This window comes from Sorex fumeus, unplaced genomic scaffold (genome assembly GCF_029834395.1).
Source record: "Sorex fumeus unplaced genomic scaffold, SorFum_2.1 ptg000265l, whole genome shotgun sequence".
Classification (NCBI taxonomy): Eukaryota; Metazoa; Chordata; class Mammalia; order Eulipotyphla; family Soricidae; genus Sorex; species Sorex fumeus.
Window position 1 is genome coordinate 413,192 of NW_026606322.1, and position 20,716 is coordinate 433,907.

The 20,716-nt window shown below is 40.3% G+C and overlaps 1 protein-coding gene across 4 annotated transcripts in view; it reads left to right on the forward strand.

Annotated features, from left to right (window-relative positions):
• PARP9 (poly(ADP-ribose) polymerase family member 9) overlaps positions 1-20,716 on the forward strand; it is a 70,643-nt gene that overhangs the window by 22,306 nt on the left and 27,621 nt on the right. For all 4 annotated transcript variants that reach the window (XM_056109400.1, XM_056109401.1, XM_056109402.1 and 1 more), the window contains exons 5-8: positions 1,085-1,309; positions 5,345-5,563; positions 11,631-11,685; positions 20,137-20,529. In XM_056109400.1, coding sequence (XP_055965375.1) covers positions 1,085-1,309; positions 5,345-5,563; positions 11,631-11,685; positions 20,137-20,529 — 892 coding nt within the window. The remainder of the gene's footprint in view (positions 1-1,084; positions 1,310-5,344; positions 5,564-11,630; positions 11,686-20,136; positions 20,530-20,716) is intronic.

The window sequence follows — 20,716 nt, forward strand, 5'->3', positions numbered from 1 at the left end:
TGAAGGCCAATTAGGACTTGAAATATATTGAAGACACAAAATATTTATTTACAGACGAGATGAAATAGAGGTAAAGTGGTTTCCTGTAGGAGAGGTGGGTGACTCATCTGGGGACACCACAAACAGTAGCTTTCCTTTGCTGGGGAGGCTGTGCTCAAGACTTAATCCTGGCTCTGTACTCAGGGATCACTCCCGGAAATGATCAGGGGACTATATGGAATGACAGGGATCAAACTTGGGTCAACTGTGTGCATAGGCACACTCCTTAACCTCTACTATCTCTCTAAACCCTGTATTTTCTTTTTTAAAACTTCATTATCGACATGTTTTACCCCTGTACTATCACTTCAGTTCTTTTATTTACTTTTTAATGTACTATTAAAAGGACAGAGAGAAAGTACAGAGGCTAAGATTTGCCGTGACATGAACTAACCCCGGTTCAGTCCTTATACAAAATATGATCTTCTGAGCACTACCAGGAGTGATCCCTAAGCATAACTAGGTGTGGCTCAACCTTCACTCCCAGGAAACTATTAATGAGAGGTAACATGGTTTACAAGTAATGTTTATACTTACACTTTATATAGTGTTTCTCTACCACACACACCACCAAAGTACCAGTATTCCTCTCTACCACTGACCATCTTTTCTTTAAATATGTACTACTTACCTTAGAAGATAAGAGACACTAGGAAGCATAACTTTCCTGAGAAATTTTATTTCTTCCTGTTTACAGAAACCTGCCTAGCAAAAAGGATGTAAAATGGGGCATGGGAATGAACCATTTATTTTTAGAGTTGAAAACAGTTCATAGGGGATGCTCAGAATCTGGGAATACAAAAGTATATGCCAGGAAGTTGCTGACAGTTATTTTTGCAATAAAAATTTTCATTAACATCATATATTGTCATGCTTTAGTTAATTTCTAAATAGGATAGATTCATGCAATAAAATTATTTTAAATGAATTTTTAATTATAATTAATCTATTATTTTTTGTGGATTCAACACCTTAAAAAAGTTCTTTTAAAATTCTTCATAGAAGTAAAGTTTTAAATTATTCCTGTCCATTTTTCCTTTTTCAGACAGAGGTAATTGTGAATTCTCTGTACATGTCTTCTAATCTTAATGATGGAACTGTGTCAAAATCGATTCTACAAAAAGCAGGAGAACAAGTGAAAATGGAATTATCTCATAGAATGACTACTGAAGCTAAAAATAATGACTTTTTATTGGTCACAGGAGGATATAATTTGGCCTCTAAATATATATTCCATGTGTTGTGGAATCAAGATTTTAACCCAAGCGAGGTAAGGTTCAAAAAAAAGTATCTTTATGTAGCCGCACATAAATTCTTAAGTGAAATTTCTCATATCTTTATTTTATTATTTTTTTAATATTTAATACCTATTTCCTTTTTTTAAAAGAAATTTTATTGGATCACCGTGAGATACAGTTACAAACTTGCATGATTACGTTTCAGTCACACAATGTTCTAGCACCCATCCCTCCACCAGTGCACATTTCCACCCCCATTATTCCAAATGGCCCACCTACCACCTGCACCCCACCCCGCTCCCTGCCTTTGTGGCAGATACCATCCTTCTTACTCTCTCTCTACTTTGGGGCATTATGGTTTGCTATACAGATACTCAGAGGCCGTAGTGTTTGGTCCTCGGTCTACTTTCAGCACACATCTCCCATCTCAGGCAATCCTTCCAATCATAATTTACTTAGTGGATTATTCTCCATCCCAACTGCCTTTTTTTAAAAAAAAATTTTATTGAGTCACCATGAGATAGTTACAAGCTTTCAATGTTTGGGTTACAATCACACAATGATCAAACACCCATCCCTCCACCAGTGCACATTTCCCACCACCAGTATCCCCGGTATACACCCCCTTTCCCACCCTCCCTCTGCCTCCATGGCAGACAGTATTCCCCATACTCTCTTTCTACTTCTGGGCATTATGATTTGCAATATAGACACTGAGAGGTTATCATGTTTGGTCCTTTATCTACTTTCGGCACACATCTCCCAACCCGGACCGGTTCCTCAGGCCATCATTTTCTTAGTGATCCCTTCTCTATTCCAGCTGCCTTCTCCCCTTTGCTCATGAGGCAGGCTTCCAGTTAAGGAGCAATCTATCTCTCCCATGTATCTACTATTCTTAGGTGTTAGGTCAGCCTCATGTTATGTTGTTTTATACTCCACAAATGAGTGCAGTCCTTCTATGTCTGTTCCTCTCTTTCTGACTCATTTCACTTAGCATGATATTCTCCATGTCTATCCATTTATAAGCAAAGTTCATGACTTCATCTCTCCTGACAGCTGCATAGTATTCCATTGTGTAGATGTACCAAAATTTCTTTAACCAGTCATCTGTTCTAGGGCACTTGGGTTGTTTCCAGATTTTGGCTGTTGTGAACAGTGCTGCAATGAACATATAGGTACAGATGTCATTTCTACTGTGCTTTTTTGCATTCTCGGGATATATTCCCAGAAGTGGTATTGCGGGGTCATATGGAAGTTCAATTTCTAGTTTTTGAAGTACTGTCCATATTGTTTTCCAGAAAGGCTGGACTAGTGGACATTCTCACCAACAGTGAAAGAGGGTCCCTTTTTCCCCACATCCACACCAGCTCTGGTTGCTTTTGTTTTTTTGAATATGTGTCAGTCTCTGTGGTGTGAGATAGTATCTCTTTGTTGTTTTGATTTGCATCTCCCTGATGGCTATCAGGGAGCATTTTTTATGTGTCTTTTGGCCATTTGTATTTCTTTTTTGAGGAAACTTCTGTTGATTTCTTCTCCCCATTTTTGATGGGGTTAGAGGTTTTTTTCTTATACAATTCTACTAGTGTCTTGTATATCCTGGATATTAATCCCTTATCAGATGGGTATTAGATAAACATTCATTCCCATTCTGTGGGCTCTTTCTATATTTTGGTCACTGTTTCTTTTGAAGTGCAGAAGCTTCTTAATTTGATGTAGTCCCATTTGTTTATGTTTGCTTCCACTTGCATGGTCAGTGGTGTTTTGTCCTTAAAGATGCTTTTAGCTTCAATGTTGTGGAGAGTTCTGCCTACATTTTCCTCTCTGTACCTTATGGATTCATGTCTGTTATTGAGGTCTTTAATCCACTTTGATCTGACCTTTGTGCCTGGCATTAGACAGAGGTCAGGGTTCATCTCAACCACCTCTTGCCCCAGCATGTGGAACCAGCTTCCAAACCATGGAGTGACCCTCCTAGCCCTTACCTCTATGGTCCTTATTAGTCTCATATTATGCTACTTTATATTCCACAAATGAGTACAGTCATTCTATGTCTGTTCCCCTCTTTCTGACTCATTTCACTTAGCATGATACTATCCATGTCTATCCACTTATATGTGAATTTCATGATTTTATCTCTTCTAACAGCTGCATAGTACTCCATTGTATGGATATACCAGAGTTTCTTTAACCAGTCATCTGTTCTTGGGCACTCAGTTTTTTCCAGATTCTGGCTATTGTGAACAGTGCTGCAATAAACATACAAGTGCAGATATCATTTTTACTGTGTTTTTTGCATCTCTAGAATATATTCCCAGGAGTGGTATTGTTGGGTCATATGGAACCTCAATTTCTAGTTTTTGGAGGAATGCCCATATTGTTTTCCAAAAATGTTGGACCAGTCGGCATTCCCACAAACAATGAATGAGAGTCCCTTTCTCCCCACATCCACACCAGCACTGGTTGTTCTTCTTCTTACTGATGAGTGCCAGTTTCTATGGTATAAGATGATATCTCATTGTTGTTTTGATTTGCATCTCCCTGATGATTAGCCATGTAGAACATTTTTTCATATGCCTTTTGGCCATTTGAATTTTTTTTTAATTTCTCATATCTTTACACCTACCAAGTATTATTTATTGTCAGGTAGTAGTCTCCATTTCCTGCCACTTTGTGAATACCTGAAATACCACGTATTGTTGCCATGTGATCTTAAGTTTAATTTAACATATTATGTTGCTCATATATAAAAATTAAGTGCTTAGGCTGTTGGTAGATGCAGACACATCAGACTTCCTTCAGTCTGCACACCCATTCACCTTCCCACACCATGACCTTGGGAGGCTTTTCCTATCCAAGTGAGCCTTGATTTCAGCCTCTTCAGCTTTGCTTCCATCTGAAAAATTCCCAGAGGGCCTGGGAGTTCCCTTCCTGCTTCATTTCTGTCAAATTCAATACCTGTGATTCTTTTTCCACCTGTACTTGGAGTCGAGCTAGGCTTTCTGTTCAAACTTACACCTGAGGTTCATGAAACTCACACATTGAAAAAATAAGGAAAACCTCTCAGATGTGGGGTAGGGGGATTTAACCCTCTTTCTGCCTGTTTCTCCTTTTATTTTGTCCTTTTTCTGTTCTCTCTTGACTAGAGAGAGCCCTCAAATCCAAATTGGTTCTCATACCACTTAGTTTTTTAAGGTCCTTCACAAACAATTTCCTGTATTAGTATTTGGTTTGGATGTAAGATGTTGATAGAAAATTTGAATCTGCTAAATATGCCAGACATCTTAAAGAGAAATTGTATGACAGATCTTTGTGATATTTAGTACATGCTTCTTAACTTCTTTTACCCTCTGACATCTTTGTCGAACTGCTTAGAGCTTTTCTGCTTGCTGACCTGGAGGGGATAAACTGCAGGTTGGCTCGCTGACTTGAAGAGGAAGGGCAAGGCTGTATAAACTGGGAGAAATCATAGAGCCCAAACATCCTGAATGACCACTCAGTTCCTTTACTTCCTTACTCTTTTAATTTCTCAATGTCTAAACCTTATAGCTCTAAGTTTTTACTGAGGAGTGAAACCTTTCCTTTCCCCTAAGTGTAGACAAGTTCTTGGGGAAAAATAGAGGTTGGCATTATAAAACATGGGCATATCTAGGGCTAAGGATCCTTTCTTGGAGGAGTAGTTGGGTTTGGGGCCCACACCCAACAGTCAGTGGTGATTTTTGGCTCTGTACTTAGGATTCACTTCCAGTGTGGACAATATGGATAAATCCTGGGTTGATCACATGCAAGCAAGTGGCCTTAGCCCTTGTACTATCTTCAAGCTCCTGAAGTGAAGTCTCAGTTTTAGTCTTTGATTTGGGGGGCACACCCTTCAGTGCTCAAGGCAAATTTCAGTTCAGTGCTTGGGGAGTGTGTGTGTGTGGGGAGGGGCAGTCACAATAACAGTACTTAGGGCACCATGAGTTGCTTAGGACAAGGCTCTGGAAGATAAACATATGCTTGAACCCTTTGGAATATCTCCCCAGCCCCTGAAGTCAAAGATTAATTTAAAGTTTGTGTTTTTCCTACAGATATTATCAATTGTAATGGACATGTGTTTGTCAGAATGCTCTTCAAAAAACATAACTTCCATTTCCTTTCCTGCACTTGGAACTGGAAAAATTAATTTATCAAAATATCACGTTGCAAAGGTCATGTTTGAGAAAGTATTATTATTTGCCCATCATTATTTGAAAGAACACCTTATTGTAAATTTTGTGATTTTTCCATCAGACGAAAAGATATACGAGGTAAGTTGGTATCTTAAAAAGTTCATTCTCTCAACAGCATCTATTTGGTATCTCCAATACACAACATGGTACAGGGCGATGTTGTTCTAACTTGTTGAAATAAATTTTTATAAATTTCCCACCTATTATATGCAAAAGAATGTAATTTATATAAACCATGATTGCTCCACTTCCCAGCTTCTTCCTTTCATTAGTTGACTTTTTTTCTCTTATGCAATCAGCTACTCTCAATATGGGAATCCTCTACTCTTCTTTGCTTCTCCAAGAATGGAGCAATTTATAAAAGTTTTCTCATAGCTTCTGGAAACTGTATTTTCTGAACCACCTTTAAATACAGTGCATCAAAACTCTCATTTTTTTCTTGAATACCTGACTAATGGACTGGAATGATAGCACAACAGGTAGGACATTTGCTTTGCACACGGCCGGCCTGGCAGAACTGGGTTCAATTCATCTGTACCTCTCGGAGAGCCTGGCAAGCTAGAGTATCCTGCCCGCATGACAAAGCCTGGCAAGCCCCCCCCCCCCCCCGTGGCATATTCGATATTCCAAAAACAGTAACAGCAAGTCTCACAGTGGAGACGTTACTGGTGCTCACTTGAGCAAATCGATGAACCGATGGACAGTGCTACAGTGCTACCTGACTGATATCTTATATCCAGCATATTTAAAGCAAATTTGTTATCTTCTGTTCTTCAGTCCACCAATTGGGCAAGCTAATTTACTTATTATGCCTCAATTTCCTCATCTTAAAAGGGCAATAATTACCATCTTATGGAACTGTTGTGAGGATCAAATTAGTTAAAACAAGGTAAATACTGAAAACAGAACCTGTCACACAAAGTCTTCCATAAATATTAGACTTTGTTACATTAGTTGTAAATTACCAATAGTTTGCTGAATACTGACATGAGTATTAATTTAAGTGAATTGCTATCTTTTTTTTTCTAAGAAGATTGTAATTTCTTTAGTTATAATTAGATTTCAAGTTCTCAATTAGATCATAAGTTATTTTATAGCATGAGAATCTCTGGCTATGTTTGCATATCTCCAATAGTACCCTCAAATCAATTTTTAAAAAATCATTTGTAAGTGACCCCAGAGGGAAATAAGTAAGGTCAAATATAAAATGGATGGATTTGTAAAAAGGAGAGTGTGTCTGTGAGTCTGAGTACAGAGATGTCTGTTCAAGTTCTTTTGTTTGTTTTTGTGGGGACAGTTGGAGCCACATTCAGCAGTGATCTGGGTTTACTCTTGGCATGTTGATTGGGGTTCACTCCCATGCTTAGGAAATCATACTGTTATTGGGGATCCAGCCCTTTGAACTTTCTCCCCAGCCTCATATGTGTAAGCTCTTTCCACTTCCTCCTGGCCTTTGGTTGTAGAGTAGCAGGGCAAGCTAAATTTCTAACAAGTTAATAGGTTCTTGAGTGAGATATATACACACACATATAGATAGAAATATATATATAGGCATATATATGTATTTGGTATAATTAACATATTGCTATGCTGATCTAGCTCTGAAGTACTATTTCTTTGCTTTAGTTCTGGCTGGTATTTTCAGAAATAAAGTTTAATGTTGTTAAGGAAAAATACAAATAAAATGAGCTGAAAATACAGCACTTTCAAATATGTCTTCAAGACAGGCTATGATTCTGCTAACAGCATTATCCCAATGCTAGTGCCACTTTCTAGACATGTTTCTGGCTAATACAAGCTATGAAAGCTCAATGCTTAATTTTTTGTATTCCTATACTAATTTTCAGAGTGACTAAGCCAGATGACAGTCCCATAAACAGTGAATGAATCTTGGCTCTTTCTTTGTCTTTTTCTCCCCCTTTACCTCTTTATAAACAAGTTTCAATAAAACCTTTCTTGCTTAAAAAAAAATTGAGAAATTGGCCTGGGTGATGGTATGGTGGTAGCGAACTTGTCTTGCATGCAGCCAACCTGATCTTACACCCAGCACCATATATACTTCCCCAGGCCCTGTCAGAAGTGATCTCTGAGTGCAAAGCCAGGAGTAAGCCCTGAGCCCTGAGCACCAACTGGTGTGTCCCCAAACAAACAAATGAACAAAATTAAGAGACCATACATGTTTAGTTTTGTAACTCTAAGGAGGGGATTCGGCGTCTGGCATATGGCATCTGGATGGAGCAATACACAGTGGGTAGGGTGTTTGCCTTGCACACGGTTAACCCAGGTTCGATTCCTCCATCTGTCTCAGAGAGCCTGGCAAGCTACCGAGTATCCCGCCCACACAGCAGAGCCTGGCAAGCTCCCCATGGTGTATTCCTTATGCCAAAATCAATAACAACAATCTCACAATGGAGATGTTACTGGTGCCCACTCGAGCAAATTGATGAACAATGGGAGGACAGTGCTTCCGTGCAAGGAGAGAATTATCTTACAGAGTAATTCATATTGCTAATTGTTCTGTTTTGGGGTCAGATGATGCTTGGGAGACCATACGAGATCCCGGGGATCAAACCCTGGTCTGCCATGTGCAAGGCAAGCTCCTTACCAACTGTATCTCTCCAGCTCCATCAGCGATTATTTTTGCAGTAATTTACCCTGATCATTGATTATTTCTTTAGAATATTTTTAATATTATGCATCTTATACATCCACATAAAAGTACAATATGTGTGTGCATACATATATATACACATATATATTACATATATATATATATATACCCTTTTGCCTCTGATAAGCACATATTTTTCCTAAGTAAGTCTTTCAATGAGGGGTGTATATGTTTGGAATATTAGAAGGCAACCTACACACTTGTTCACAAAGGGTGTTATCTTTCCAGAGCCTATATTTCAGAGAATGGATTTTTCTTTTTTCTTTTTGAGAACAGATTTTTAAGACATCCAGAATTGATCTGACTTGGGAAAACCAACCTACACTAACTCATAGTAAACTGATACTTCTGTTCATCACATACTCATTAATTCTCTAGTTCGTGAATGACAGTGAGCAAATAACTTTACTTGAATAAAAATTTTTTCACTAGTCATTAATTATATTAGGGCACCTGAGTTGACCTGCATATCTGTGAAAGATGATGGTTGGTCACTCATTTGGCTTGTTTGGGAGACAAACATGGTGATGCTCAGGGTTCCTCGTGACTCTGCACTCAGGAATCACTCCTGGTGGTGCTTGGGGAACCATATTGGAAACCTGGGATGGAACCTGGTCAATCATATGCAAAGCAAATATCCTACCCACTGTACAATCTCTCTGGCCCCAAGAAACCCTAACTTTTAAAGAACTTTTAAAAAACTGATTTTTATTCATTTCCTTCATGATCACGATCACGATCATCCTGTTGTTCGTCAATTGCCTCAAGCATGTACCAGTAATGCCTCCTTCGTCCTAGCCCCTGAGATTTTTTTTTTAATTTTTATTAGTGAGACACCATGAGGTACAGTTGTAGACTTACAATTTTTTGTGCTTGGGTTTCAATTATACATTGATCAAGTGCCATATTCAAGGCTCTTAAAGGGTTAGGAGAATGAGATGTTACTGATATTTGGCATATTGGGTATGCCACGGGGAGTTTGCCAGACTCTGCCGTGTGGGCAGGTTACATTTGGTAACCTGCCAGGTTGTCCATAGTAAGAATTAGAATGAGATAAGATGTCTTCTGGGAGCTGGGTTTATAGTCTCTGGGTCTTGGCCGTTGATGGCATTACACAGCGCGGGGGGGGGGGGGGCAGTTGGTGGGTGTGACCCCCGCCTACTGGAAGATGAAGGATCTGGGTGGAGGATGCTCAGCCCCAATCCGAGCAGGCTTGGAGATCTCAGCCCCGGGACCCACATGCCTTTGTTCCTCTTCTGGTACCTTCATGTGTGTGGAGAGTGGTCTCAGTATGGTTGTGGCTGGTTCTGGAGGTCTTCGGCTGCTGGAGCTCTGCTCGGGGCGGGGAGGGAAACTCAACCCACCCCCCCTGCAAGGGGCCCCGGTGAGGACAGCCAGGCACGGGAGCAGAAGACTCTGCGCTGTTCTCTTCCGGGACCTGGGTTTTATAGTCTCTGGGTCTTGGCCGTTGATGGGATTACATGGTGCCGGGGGGCAGTTGGTGGGTGTGACCCCTGCCTACTGGAAGCACACTAAAGAATACTACTTTAGCACTAAAAATGCCTGTTCTTAGCAGTTATTATCAAAAATACTTTGTTCATCAGATCACTGGTTAAAGAAACTTTGGTGCATCTACACAATGGAGTACTATGTAGCTGTTAGAAAAGATGAAGTCATGAAATTTAGATACAAGTGGTACTACATGGAAAGTATGTTAAGCAAAATGAGTCAGAAAGAGAGGGATAGACATAGAAAGATTGCATTCATCTGGGGAACATAAAGTAACAAAATAGGAGACTAACACCAAGAGTGGCCAAGATTAGTACCAGGAGGTTTGCTCCATGACTTGGAGGCCAGCCACACACTCTAGGGGAAAAGGGAGCTCAGATAGAGAAAGGAACACCAAATAAAGCGTGTTGGGAGGATCCTCCCAGGATGGGAGAAGCATGCTGAAAGTAGACTACAGACCAAACATGATTGCCACTCAATGCCTCTTTTGCAAACCACAACATCCAAAAGGAGAGAGAGAACAAAAGGGAATACCCTGCCACAGAGGCAGGGTGAAACGGTGGGATGGGGGGTGGGAGGGATGCTGGGACCCATTGTGGTGGAAAATGGGCACTGGTGGAGGCATGGGTGTTTGATCATTGTACAATTGAAACCCAAGCACAAAAATTTGTAAATCTACAACTGTACCTCATGGTGTTTCACTAACAAAAATTTAAAAATAAAAAGTAAATGATGGAGGATGGACACTGGTGGAGGAATGGGTACTGGATCATTGTATAACTGAAACCCAAGCACAAAAATTATTAAGTCTACAACTGTACCTCATGGTGTTTCACTAATAAAAATTTAAATAAATACTCTGCTCATGAAGGGACATTTAGGATTTTTTGCCCTAGAAACAATAGCTGCAGATACAATTTATGAAGAAAAAGTCCTACCAAAGGGAACATTCATCGTTAAAGTTAGGATAAAAAAATCTAGTTTTTGCCTTATTATTTACCATCTTGGCAATAAAAATGATTACTACCAATTGAATTCACTTTAAAGAAGACACTCCTGGGGCTGGAGAGATAGTACGGTGGGTAAGGCACTTGCCTTGCATGCAGCCGACCCAGATTTGATCCCTGAAACCTTTTATGGTCCCCTCAACCCCTTCAGAAGTGATACCTGAGTACAGAACAAGAATTAGTAAGCCCTGAGTACTGGTGGGTACTCAGGAAAGGAAAAGAAGACACTCTCCGACCCCAGGAGGTGGGGCTGAGGAGATGGCTCAAGTGGTGTAGCACATGCATTGCATGTGTGAGGCCCTCTATTCAATCCCCAGTACTGCACGCCACCCTTCCCCATGTCCTGTGACCTAGCACTGCCCAGTGTGTCCCTGGTGGCCTTGATACTAAAAATGAGAAGAAAACATGCCCCAAACTGTAGAAGATATTTTTAATAGGTATAATAGTAAATATTATCATGAAGCAATTACAACAGCTAGCATATGGTAAGTGCTTATGATGGGCTAAGTATGTTTTAAGCACTCCACAGGAATTGATTCTTTAGACAGTTGACAGAAAAATCTTGGTAGGTGTATAACTTTTTGAATAAATGTACCTTTTATAAGAGCAACTGTCCTGTATCTTTTTCAGTGACACACACACAGCTTTAGCTTAGTTCTAATATATGACAAGTGCAGCAATTGCTTTTGAATAAATGAAAATTATATTTTGCTTGAAATATATATGCATCCATTTTATACAAGATTTTTATTTTCTTTGCATTTTTTCCTGTATTTTTTTCCTGGTTGTGATAATGCATTTGCTGTTTCCCAGGATTTTCTAAAGTCTCTTTTATATTGGTGGCAACAAGCCTGGGGACTAATAGAGTGCATGAGGTCAGGTATGGTGTGTGCAGGAAGAGAGGAATTTTGTTGATAAAAGCTAGAAACTTAGGACTGTTCTGTTTTGCTTCTTGTAGGTTTTCATCCAAGAAATGGCAAAGTACAAGTCTCTATTGCAAAATCACAATAAAGGTAAGTAAGAAACTTAAGAAGCTAGAGGTAGTGTTTCTTGTGATAGGTACTTTCTGTTTTTGATTATTTAAACTAGTGGAAGTGAGAAAAGTAAATAAGTCAAATATATTTTATTGTGTTCTGTGTGTCTACCAACTTACTCTGTATTTCACCCTGATTCAGTTCTTGGTTAGTCCCGTTTCATTCAATAAACAAAGATAGTTAATTTTCTGTTAGTAAAACCAGAATATATAGGTCTTTTGCAAGTAGTTGTCTATAGTTTTTTCTAAGATAAAGCTCTGATTTTCATAAGTTGACTAAACTACTTTCAGTGCTCTCAAGGTGTTATATTTAAATAGAATTAATCATTAGTAAATATAAAAACCCATCTTATTAATGCCAGAGAGTAGTAATTGTATTAAATCAATGTTATGCAGAACATTCTATTGTCACAAAACTACACAACTGTCAGATACTGAAACTGTTACGGCATTTTCTGGTAGGGTAAAGTGGTATTCTTATATCCTTTGGGAAAACAGTTCAGTTATAAAGGTTCTGTGACTCAGCAGTGGTGAAAATAAAGGAGGAGGAACTTTTATTTGCAGTGGGTGGGTCTTCCTAGCAGTGCTCAGGAAGCCTGATGGTTTGATGTTGAAGGGTGCGGTATGATGCTGCTGAGATGCACTTCCTGGGGACTTCCCAGACAAGTACTATTTAGGGCCTTGAGGAGCATGTCCAGTGGTGCTGGGGGACCATGCAGTGCTGTGATTGGTCAGCCACATGCAAGATAGGCCCCTTAACTCCTGTACTGTCTCTCTGCCCCAAGAAGGAGGAACATCAAGAACGCTGGCGTTACCTCTTAGGAGTCTGCTTTATCTGTAAAATAATAAAAGTTATGAGGATAATTGGGGATTATGTAAAAATGTTATTTTAATTTCAAAATATTAGACAAACTGCTAGTGTATAAATAATAAGATAGATCATACACATACCCCTCTCCCCAGGTAACATAGTAACCCTGAGAAGGGTGATTGTCCTAAGAGGAAGGGATGAAGAATGGCTTGAGGGCAAGTAACCAGCTTTTCTGCTGACAAACATTATAATTATACAGAGTTGATGCTTGGGAAACCCAAGGGGAAGAAAATTCACAAAAACAAACAAATGCAGTTCAAGTTTCGGGGACCACAGTGAATCTAGGGAAACAAGATGGTGGAGGAATTTTAGGTGCAGTTAATGTGGAAAAGAAAGATAGAAATGTCTGTATTATTCATCTGAATAATGAGGGTAAAGATCACCATTTATTTCAGCAGTTCTTTAGTTCATCTATAAAGAAATTATATCACTGGATAAAAATTGACATTAACCAGGAGTGCTAATGATTTTTTCAAATTATGAAGGAAAGATTAAACTAAGAAAACAGGAAAGTGTGTCCCCCTAGAAATATTTAACTGAGAAGCTTTTAAATTTAAATGTTTTTGGTGATAAAGGAGTATTCTTTAGTGTTATAAACAGTTTAATTATCTGAAAGAACTATTAATAAAGATAGAAATGAAGTATACCCATGCATTGTTTTTATTTACTCCTAAATGATATTTTGTTTTCAGGCAGAATAAGTGTTTAGAATATGCGACTAAGTTGCACAATGGATATTGCATTTGACTCCAGATTTTAAAAAACTAAAAACCTCCAATTTAAGAGCCTTTTAACTTTGATTTTTTAAAATTTCAGATAAGCTAAAATGCCATGCAGATGGCCCCAGAGTGAGGCCATTCTCCCCTCCTACATCTGTGTCTGTCTTGGTTTTAATAGCTCCTTATGCCACCCATTTGCAAAATGAGGTTGGGGGGTCAGATTTTAATTACACTGACATCCTAGGAAACTGAATTATGTAAACACTGGTGTTAACATGCTCGGTGCTCCTGCTAACTCCATGCATTACTTACTAGTACTATAACCATAAGCAAGTTACTTAATAACTCCCTGAATCTGTTTCCTTATTGTAAGGTGAAACTACTGATTATGTTTATCTCACTGAGCTGTATGGCTATATATAAAGCACTTGGGACAGTGCCTGAGAAATACTGCTGCCCTTACTTTTTCCTTTCAGTAAGTCTGATGTTCCCTCCTCTGTACATCTGTACTGCAATAATAGTATTCTTCATTGAAGGACAATTAGGTTAGAGTTTTTTTCTGTTGCAAACAACAATGTAAACTTTGGGGGGAAGAATACATCCCAAGGTCTTGGAGGCCATTCTTGGAGAACCTTGGTCAGCCAAGAAGGAGGCTCCATAGAGGATCCAAAGATCAGGTGCTTTTCATGCCTCTTTGGGGACAAAGGGTCTTCCTGCCAGGGATCTCCAGAGCTACACCTGGTGGTGCTGCAGGAAGGTAGGCATGTGGTACTGGGATGGAACTAGAGTCAGGCATTTATAAGGCATTTATAACCCCTGAGCTAACTTCCTAGTCTCAACAATGTGAACTTCGATGTTGTCATCCCCTGATACAGGCATGTGAAAATTGTTAAGTAATATATTGATAGGAATTGTTACTCTAGTTTTACTTCCATTTTTAGCATAAAGGATTTCCAATTTCCCTTTATATTCTTCCCAACACTTGATAATGTCAGTCTTGTGAATTTTTGACAGTCAGGATGATTTTTCATTTCAATGATTACCAATGAATATAAGCAATATTTTTATATATAATCTATATATGATTCCTTTCCTCTGCGAAGTAGAATTTTGCACAAAGGAGACGGTGGTCCGATCCCGTTCAAAATTTTGGGACAACAGCAACATCGGTCAGGCAAAACCGTCGATTGAATATGATGTGGTCTATTTCATTGTGGAATCGTCCACCGGGAGACTCCCATGTCCATCGTTTAGATTCGGCCTTCTGGAATCTTGAGTTACCATGGATGGTCTTGGTCGACATGATGAACTCAGACCGTCTCTCACCCTGTTCGTTACATTCTAGGCCATGGGACCTGCTGTGAAGTTCTTTGGCTGATCTTCTCGGTCCTATCTTGGCATTAAAATCACCCACAATGATCTTATAGAAGATGTGGTCTTCTTTATAGAACTTCTCCAGCTCCATGTAGAACTTCTCAATTTCTCCTTCATCATAATTGGATGTTGGTGCATAGACAACGAAGATAAAAAATGACGGCAGTGAGCCACATCTATTTAAATGTAAACGTCCGATTCGGGTTGTTAGGCATTCGAATGAATCAATGCTCATGGCCAAGTTTGTGTTGACAAGGACACCGACGCCTCTGACACCTCTTTTATCGCATGTTCCGAGGAACAATTCTTCTCCAGTGTCGAAAACGGCATGGTGAGATTCGTGCCTTCTTGTCTTGGTCAGACCAATGATGTCGTGCTTGATCATTCGCGCTTGTACCATCAGGTCCTCAATGGATATATGTGATGCTAGCGTACGTGCATTAAAAGTACAGATGATCTTTTTTGTCTTCCTTCGTTGTGGCAGCCTAGTTTGGCCTTGAGCTTTTATCGGCCTCTCCTTTCTCATCCTTCTCAATGCTACCATATTGGTCTCCTTCATGCAAAATTCTACTTCACAGAGCGGGGAGAAAGGGCTGCAAAGTTTAAAAAGAGAACTCCAACTGGGAGCTCTTTGGCACTATTGCGGCATGGGAAGATGCCATTGTTGACAACATTGACGAGGAATATGATCAACTGGTTCAGCACCTCCATGATTGTGCAAGGAACGCCAAGAGAGAGATAGCCACAAAAAAGCCTGTCTTCGAAAACTCTTGAGCTTATTCGCCACTGTGGTTTGGCGCATGCCTCAGGCAACCGCAAGCGAACGTCCAAGCTCGCAAAGCAGTGCAGAGATGCGATCAAGGAAGACGTCAAAGAGAGAAGAGCAGAAGTGCTGGTAGATGTGGCAGAATCTGGGAAAAGTATTCGTAACGCCTGCCTGTCCTTTGCCAACTACAAGACCAAGATGACTGCCCTCCGACATGCTGATGGATCTATCACATCTTCCAGAACAGCAATGGAGAAGATTATCCATGACTTCTACTCAAATCTCTTCGATAGCCATGTCCACTTGCCGACATACCAAATTCCACAGGATGGATATGTCATTCCCAATGTTCTCCCTTCCGAAATCCAACATGCCATTTCGTCAGTAAAGAAACGAACAGCACCCAGCTCAGACAAGGTCAAACCTGAACACCTGAAGAACTTGCTGTCAGTACTCATCAATACGCTGGCTCAGCTCTTCACACACTACCTCTCTGAATGCAAGGTTCCATCCCAGTGGAAAACCAGCAGGACTATACTACTGTACAAGAAGGGAGACATCCATGACATTGGCAACTATTGCCTGATCTGCCTATTGTCTGTCATCTACAAGTTGTTCACTCGAGTCATCCTAAATAGGATTGGCAGAACACTAGATGAAGGACAACCATGCGAGCAAGCCGGGTTCCGCAAAGGATTCAGCACCATCAACCATATCCACACGATAACCAAGATCATTGAGGTTTCTCGGGAGTTCAAGATGCTGCTCTGTCTAACGTTCATTGATTTAAAGAAGGCCTTTGGTTCTGTTGAGATGGAAGTGATCATAAAAGCCCTAGCCAAACAGGGCATTCAAACTCAATACATCAGGATCCTCTGTGAGCTGTATTACAGATTCACTACCAGGATCTCACCATTCTACAAAGAAGTAATCATTGATGTCAAGAGAGGGGTTTGGCAGGGTGATACCATTTCACCGAAACTCTTCAGTGTCACCCTCGAGAACATCCTGTGACGACTGGAATGGGAAGGAATGGGAGTGAAGATAGATGGTCGGCAATTACACCACCTCCGCTTTGCTGATGACATTGTTTTAATAACACCAAACATTAGCCAAGCAGCACAAATGCTGGCCGACTTCGACCATGAGTGTGGAAAGGTCGGACAACAGCTGAATCTTACGAAGACAATGTTTATGAGAAACAGCCTCGTTCCTGACACCCCATTCGCTCTCAATGGAACGACCATCTCCAAATGCAACAGCTGTGTGTACCTAGGTCGAGAAGTCAACATGACAAGTGACCTGGCACCTGAGTTGCGCAGGAGGAAGAGAACGGCTTGGAACGCCTTCAAGAGCGTGGAAGAAATAGCTAAGAGGACGAAGAATCTCCGGCTCTGGGCACATCTCTTTGATTCCACTGTTCTTCCTGCATTAGCATATGCCTCAGAGACCTGGGCCCTACACAAACAGGATGAGAACGCTATTGGGGTCTCCCAAAGAGGAATTGAAAGAGTCATACTTGGAATATCACATTTCACTCAAATGAGAATTCGGAGTTCCGACCTCTGTCGACGATCAAGAATCAGGGACGCTGTCTCGTTTGCCAAGGTGTCAAAAATCAGATGGACCGGTCACGTAATGAGATTTAGAGACGACTGCTGGAGTAGAGCTGTTACCGACTGGATTCTACAGGATGTCAAAAGACCGCATGGCCGCCCACCTACCAGATGGTCAGACTTCTTCATCAAGATCATGAACGATCGGTTTGAGGCTCTTCGTGTTCCTAGAGAGAACAGACGCCATTGGGCTACACTAGCTCGCGACAAGGACAAATGGAGACGTTACTGGCGCCCGCTCGAGCAAATCAATGATTAACGGGAAGTCAAGTGATCAAGTGATTCCTTTTCTATGAAATCCTTAGTCTAACTACTTAGTTATTTCTTTTACTTAATGATTTGAGGAAATTCTTTTAACAAGTCTAGAAACTTCTCAACCAAGAGTCACCTTTTTTTAATTTGGATATATTATATATAATAGATCTTATATTATCATATATTATTTAATATTATATTTACTCTTTGTGGAGGGTGATTGTAGAAGGGGTACACACGAGTGGGTTAGAATCATGTTCCATTTCTTTTTCTTCTAGGATACATTGTATATGCAATAGTAGCAGCTTCAAATACTTGCTGTAACACTATAAAATTTTCTGTCAAATACATATGTTAGTGTAAATGTGGATTTCTCATGACTTCATGGGTTCTTGAGTATTATATGAAATATTTGCATACAAAACTCAAATGCTTAAGAAGTTACAATTTATTGTGCAGTTTAAGTAGATGGTCTAGGTCTCTCCCAGTGTCCATCCCTCTTTTCCTACCTACAATGTCACTCATCCTGTCACTTGTTCTGTCCCTTGATGTCCAGATTACAATGCCTTAGTCCTATCCTTGTACTTCTCTGCCACCTCAAGTGTAGGATGGCCTGGTCTTGTCTCTACACTACATAGTTTAGCTCTAAAATCTGCAACAGGAATCCTCTACCCTATTTCCACTTGGTTGGGGTTGCTCTGTAATCTGGCTCTCTCTAGGATTGTGTTAACTCCAGTGGCTTCCTGTCCTCTTGGCTTTCCTTGGTCTCCCAGCACAGCTGCATGCACATGGGTGAACACCTCTGTTCTTCTGCTCTCAATGTGGACACAGATGAGGGGGGTCAAAGAGAGAAGTCTCCTGACTCGGGACTTCTTTTGATCTTCTACTGTCTCCCTCCTCCAGCTATTCCATTTTCTATTTTGACTTGAGACCTTTGCATGAGTGAGATTAAATTGATGAATTAAATTAACTAGTTTACCTGACATCCCTACCCTCCACTCCCATCATAACACAGATAAGACATAAAAAGGACTCCATAAAACTAGCCATAGTAAAATTATGGCTATTTCTTTGTTCATTTTATTTTGATAGTTCCCATTTAAAAATAATCAAGTTTGAAAGTCTACAATGGTACCTCATGGTGTTTCACTAATAAAAAAAAAGGAAAAAAATTTCAGATTAACAGCAATAATAATAAATAATTGGAAAACTTGAAAGCATGCATCAGGTATATTTGGGAGCTCTTTCCAAGCAATGTTAGGGACCTGGAGACCTCCTCCAAGACACTTGGCGTAGCCAGGACTTGCTTTGATGCTCAGGTTCACCGTGCAGTGCTGCTCAGGCCTGGCAGTGATAGAGACCCCCAGTGCCACACTGTTTGGTGCTCCAGGGGCCAAGTGATGATGGGAATCAAATTTCCATGTGCAGGGCACACACTCTACTCCTTTGAGACATTGCCCCATCCGTACACTAATGGGGTTTTGCTTGTTTTGTTTCTTTATTTTTTTTCTTTCGTTTTTTGGGTCAGACCTGTCTGTGCTCAGGACTTACTCCTGACTCTGAGCTCAAGAATCACTCTTGGGAGGGCTCAGGGGAACCCAGTCAGCCATGTGCATGGCAAGCACCTCAGCTGCACTGTCTCTTCAGCCCTGTTTTGTTTCACTTTTATGAATTTTTAATTTTTGAGCTCTACTGGATGTTTGATTGTAAACCTAGTAATAACCACTAAGCCACATCCTCAGACCCACATTAGCTTTTTTTAATCATCCCACCAATTAGCCTATTTTTACAGCCTATTTTACAGTTATTAACAACAGTAAATATTATCCACAAATAAACATTTTTATTTTTGTATTTAAGGAAATTTAAGATAAATTATCTTTTTTTCCACAGTTAAAATGTTGTTCATGACTTGGTTCATGACTTGCCAACACCCGTCCCTTCACCAGTTTACATTTTCCACTGCCAGTGTCCCCAGTTTTCCTTTCTATGCTTATAAAAAACACACTCAATAGAAATTAATAGTTGGTTAAATCTAGGGTAAAGTCAAAGGTGAACTCATCTGTGAATGCAACACAGCAGAGACAAGCCAGGATAAAGCCACCAAGCTAAACTGTATCCAAGGACACTGTAAATACACATTTTAATTTCTTTTATTCTCAGCACTACTCTCCGTTTTTTTTCCTATTTATTTATTTATTTATTTTTATTAGTGAGACACCATGAGGTACAGTTGTAGACTTACAAATTTTGTGCTTGGGTTTCAATTATACAACGATCAAATACCCATCCCTCCACCAGTGCCCATTTCCCACCACCACGAATCCCAGTATCCCTCCCACCCCCCATCCCCCCCATCCCACCCTGCCTCTGTGGCAGGGCATTCTCCTCTGTTCTCTCTCTCATTTGGGGTGTTGTGGTTTGCAAAAGAGGCATTGAGTGGCATTCATGTTTGGTCTAAAGTTAAGCGAAATGAGCCAGAAAGAGAGGGATAGACATAGAAAGATTGCATTCATCTGGGGAACACAAAGTAACAAAATAGGAGACTAACACCCAAGAATGGCCGAGATTAGTACCAGGAATTTTGCTCCATGGCTTGGAGGCCAGCCACACATGCTAGGGGAAAAGGCAGCTTAGATAGAGAAGGGAGCACCAAATAAAGGGTATTGGGAGGATCCTCCCAGGATGGGAGAAGCATACTCTCCGTTTTTAATTGATAGAGAACTATTACCATTGAAATCAGCGTTTCCTTAGAGCAAATACTGGTCACTGGTGTTTTATCCTTACACTGCCTTTTAAAAACCCATCTCCCTTCTCTGACTACTTACAGTCACAGAAGTTTTATCAGTCCCCCAGAGAACAGGAGCTGAGAGAAAAGGTGGACTCAGAGCTTCATCTCCTGCCGTCAGTTTAATGGGATCCAACCTACAGAAGATGATTGAAGCTGAAGCATGGATCCAAAGAATCCTCAACTTGCAGGAGCAGCACGTCATTGAGAATAACCTTATCTTCTACCTTGGAAAAAAGGAACATGACATTTTGTCCAGGCTTCAGACCTCAAAAGTGTCTATCTCAGAAAATATCATTGTAGGAAAGGCAAATTTGGAGGTTAAAGGAGCCCGGGATGACCTCATTAAGGTGGTTTTGCACATTGAACTTATGCTATGTGAAGTTGGAGAGGAAATGGCAAGAGAAAAGGAAAATGGCATTTGGAGCTTGACAAGTAAGTAACTTTTTATTAATTTCGAAAAGCAGTAGTCATCCTCATTGTCATTGTCATCATCTCCTCCTCCTCCTTCTCCTTCTCCTTCCCTTTTTCCTCCTTTCCCATCTTCTCCCCTTCCTCCTCCTCCCTCTTCTCTCCCACTCCTTCTTTTCCTCCTTCTTCTCCTTCTCCTTTCTCTTCCTCC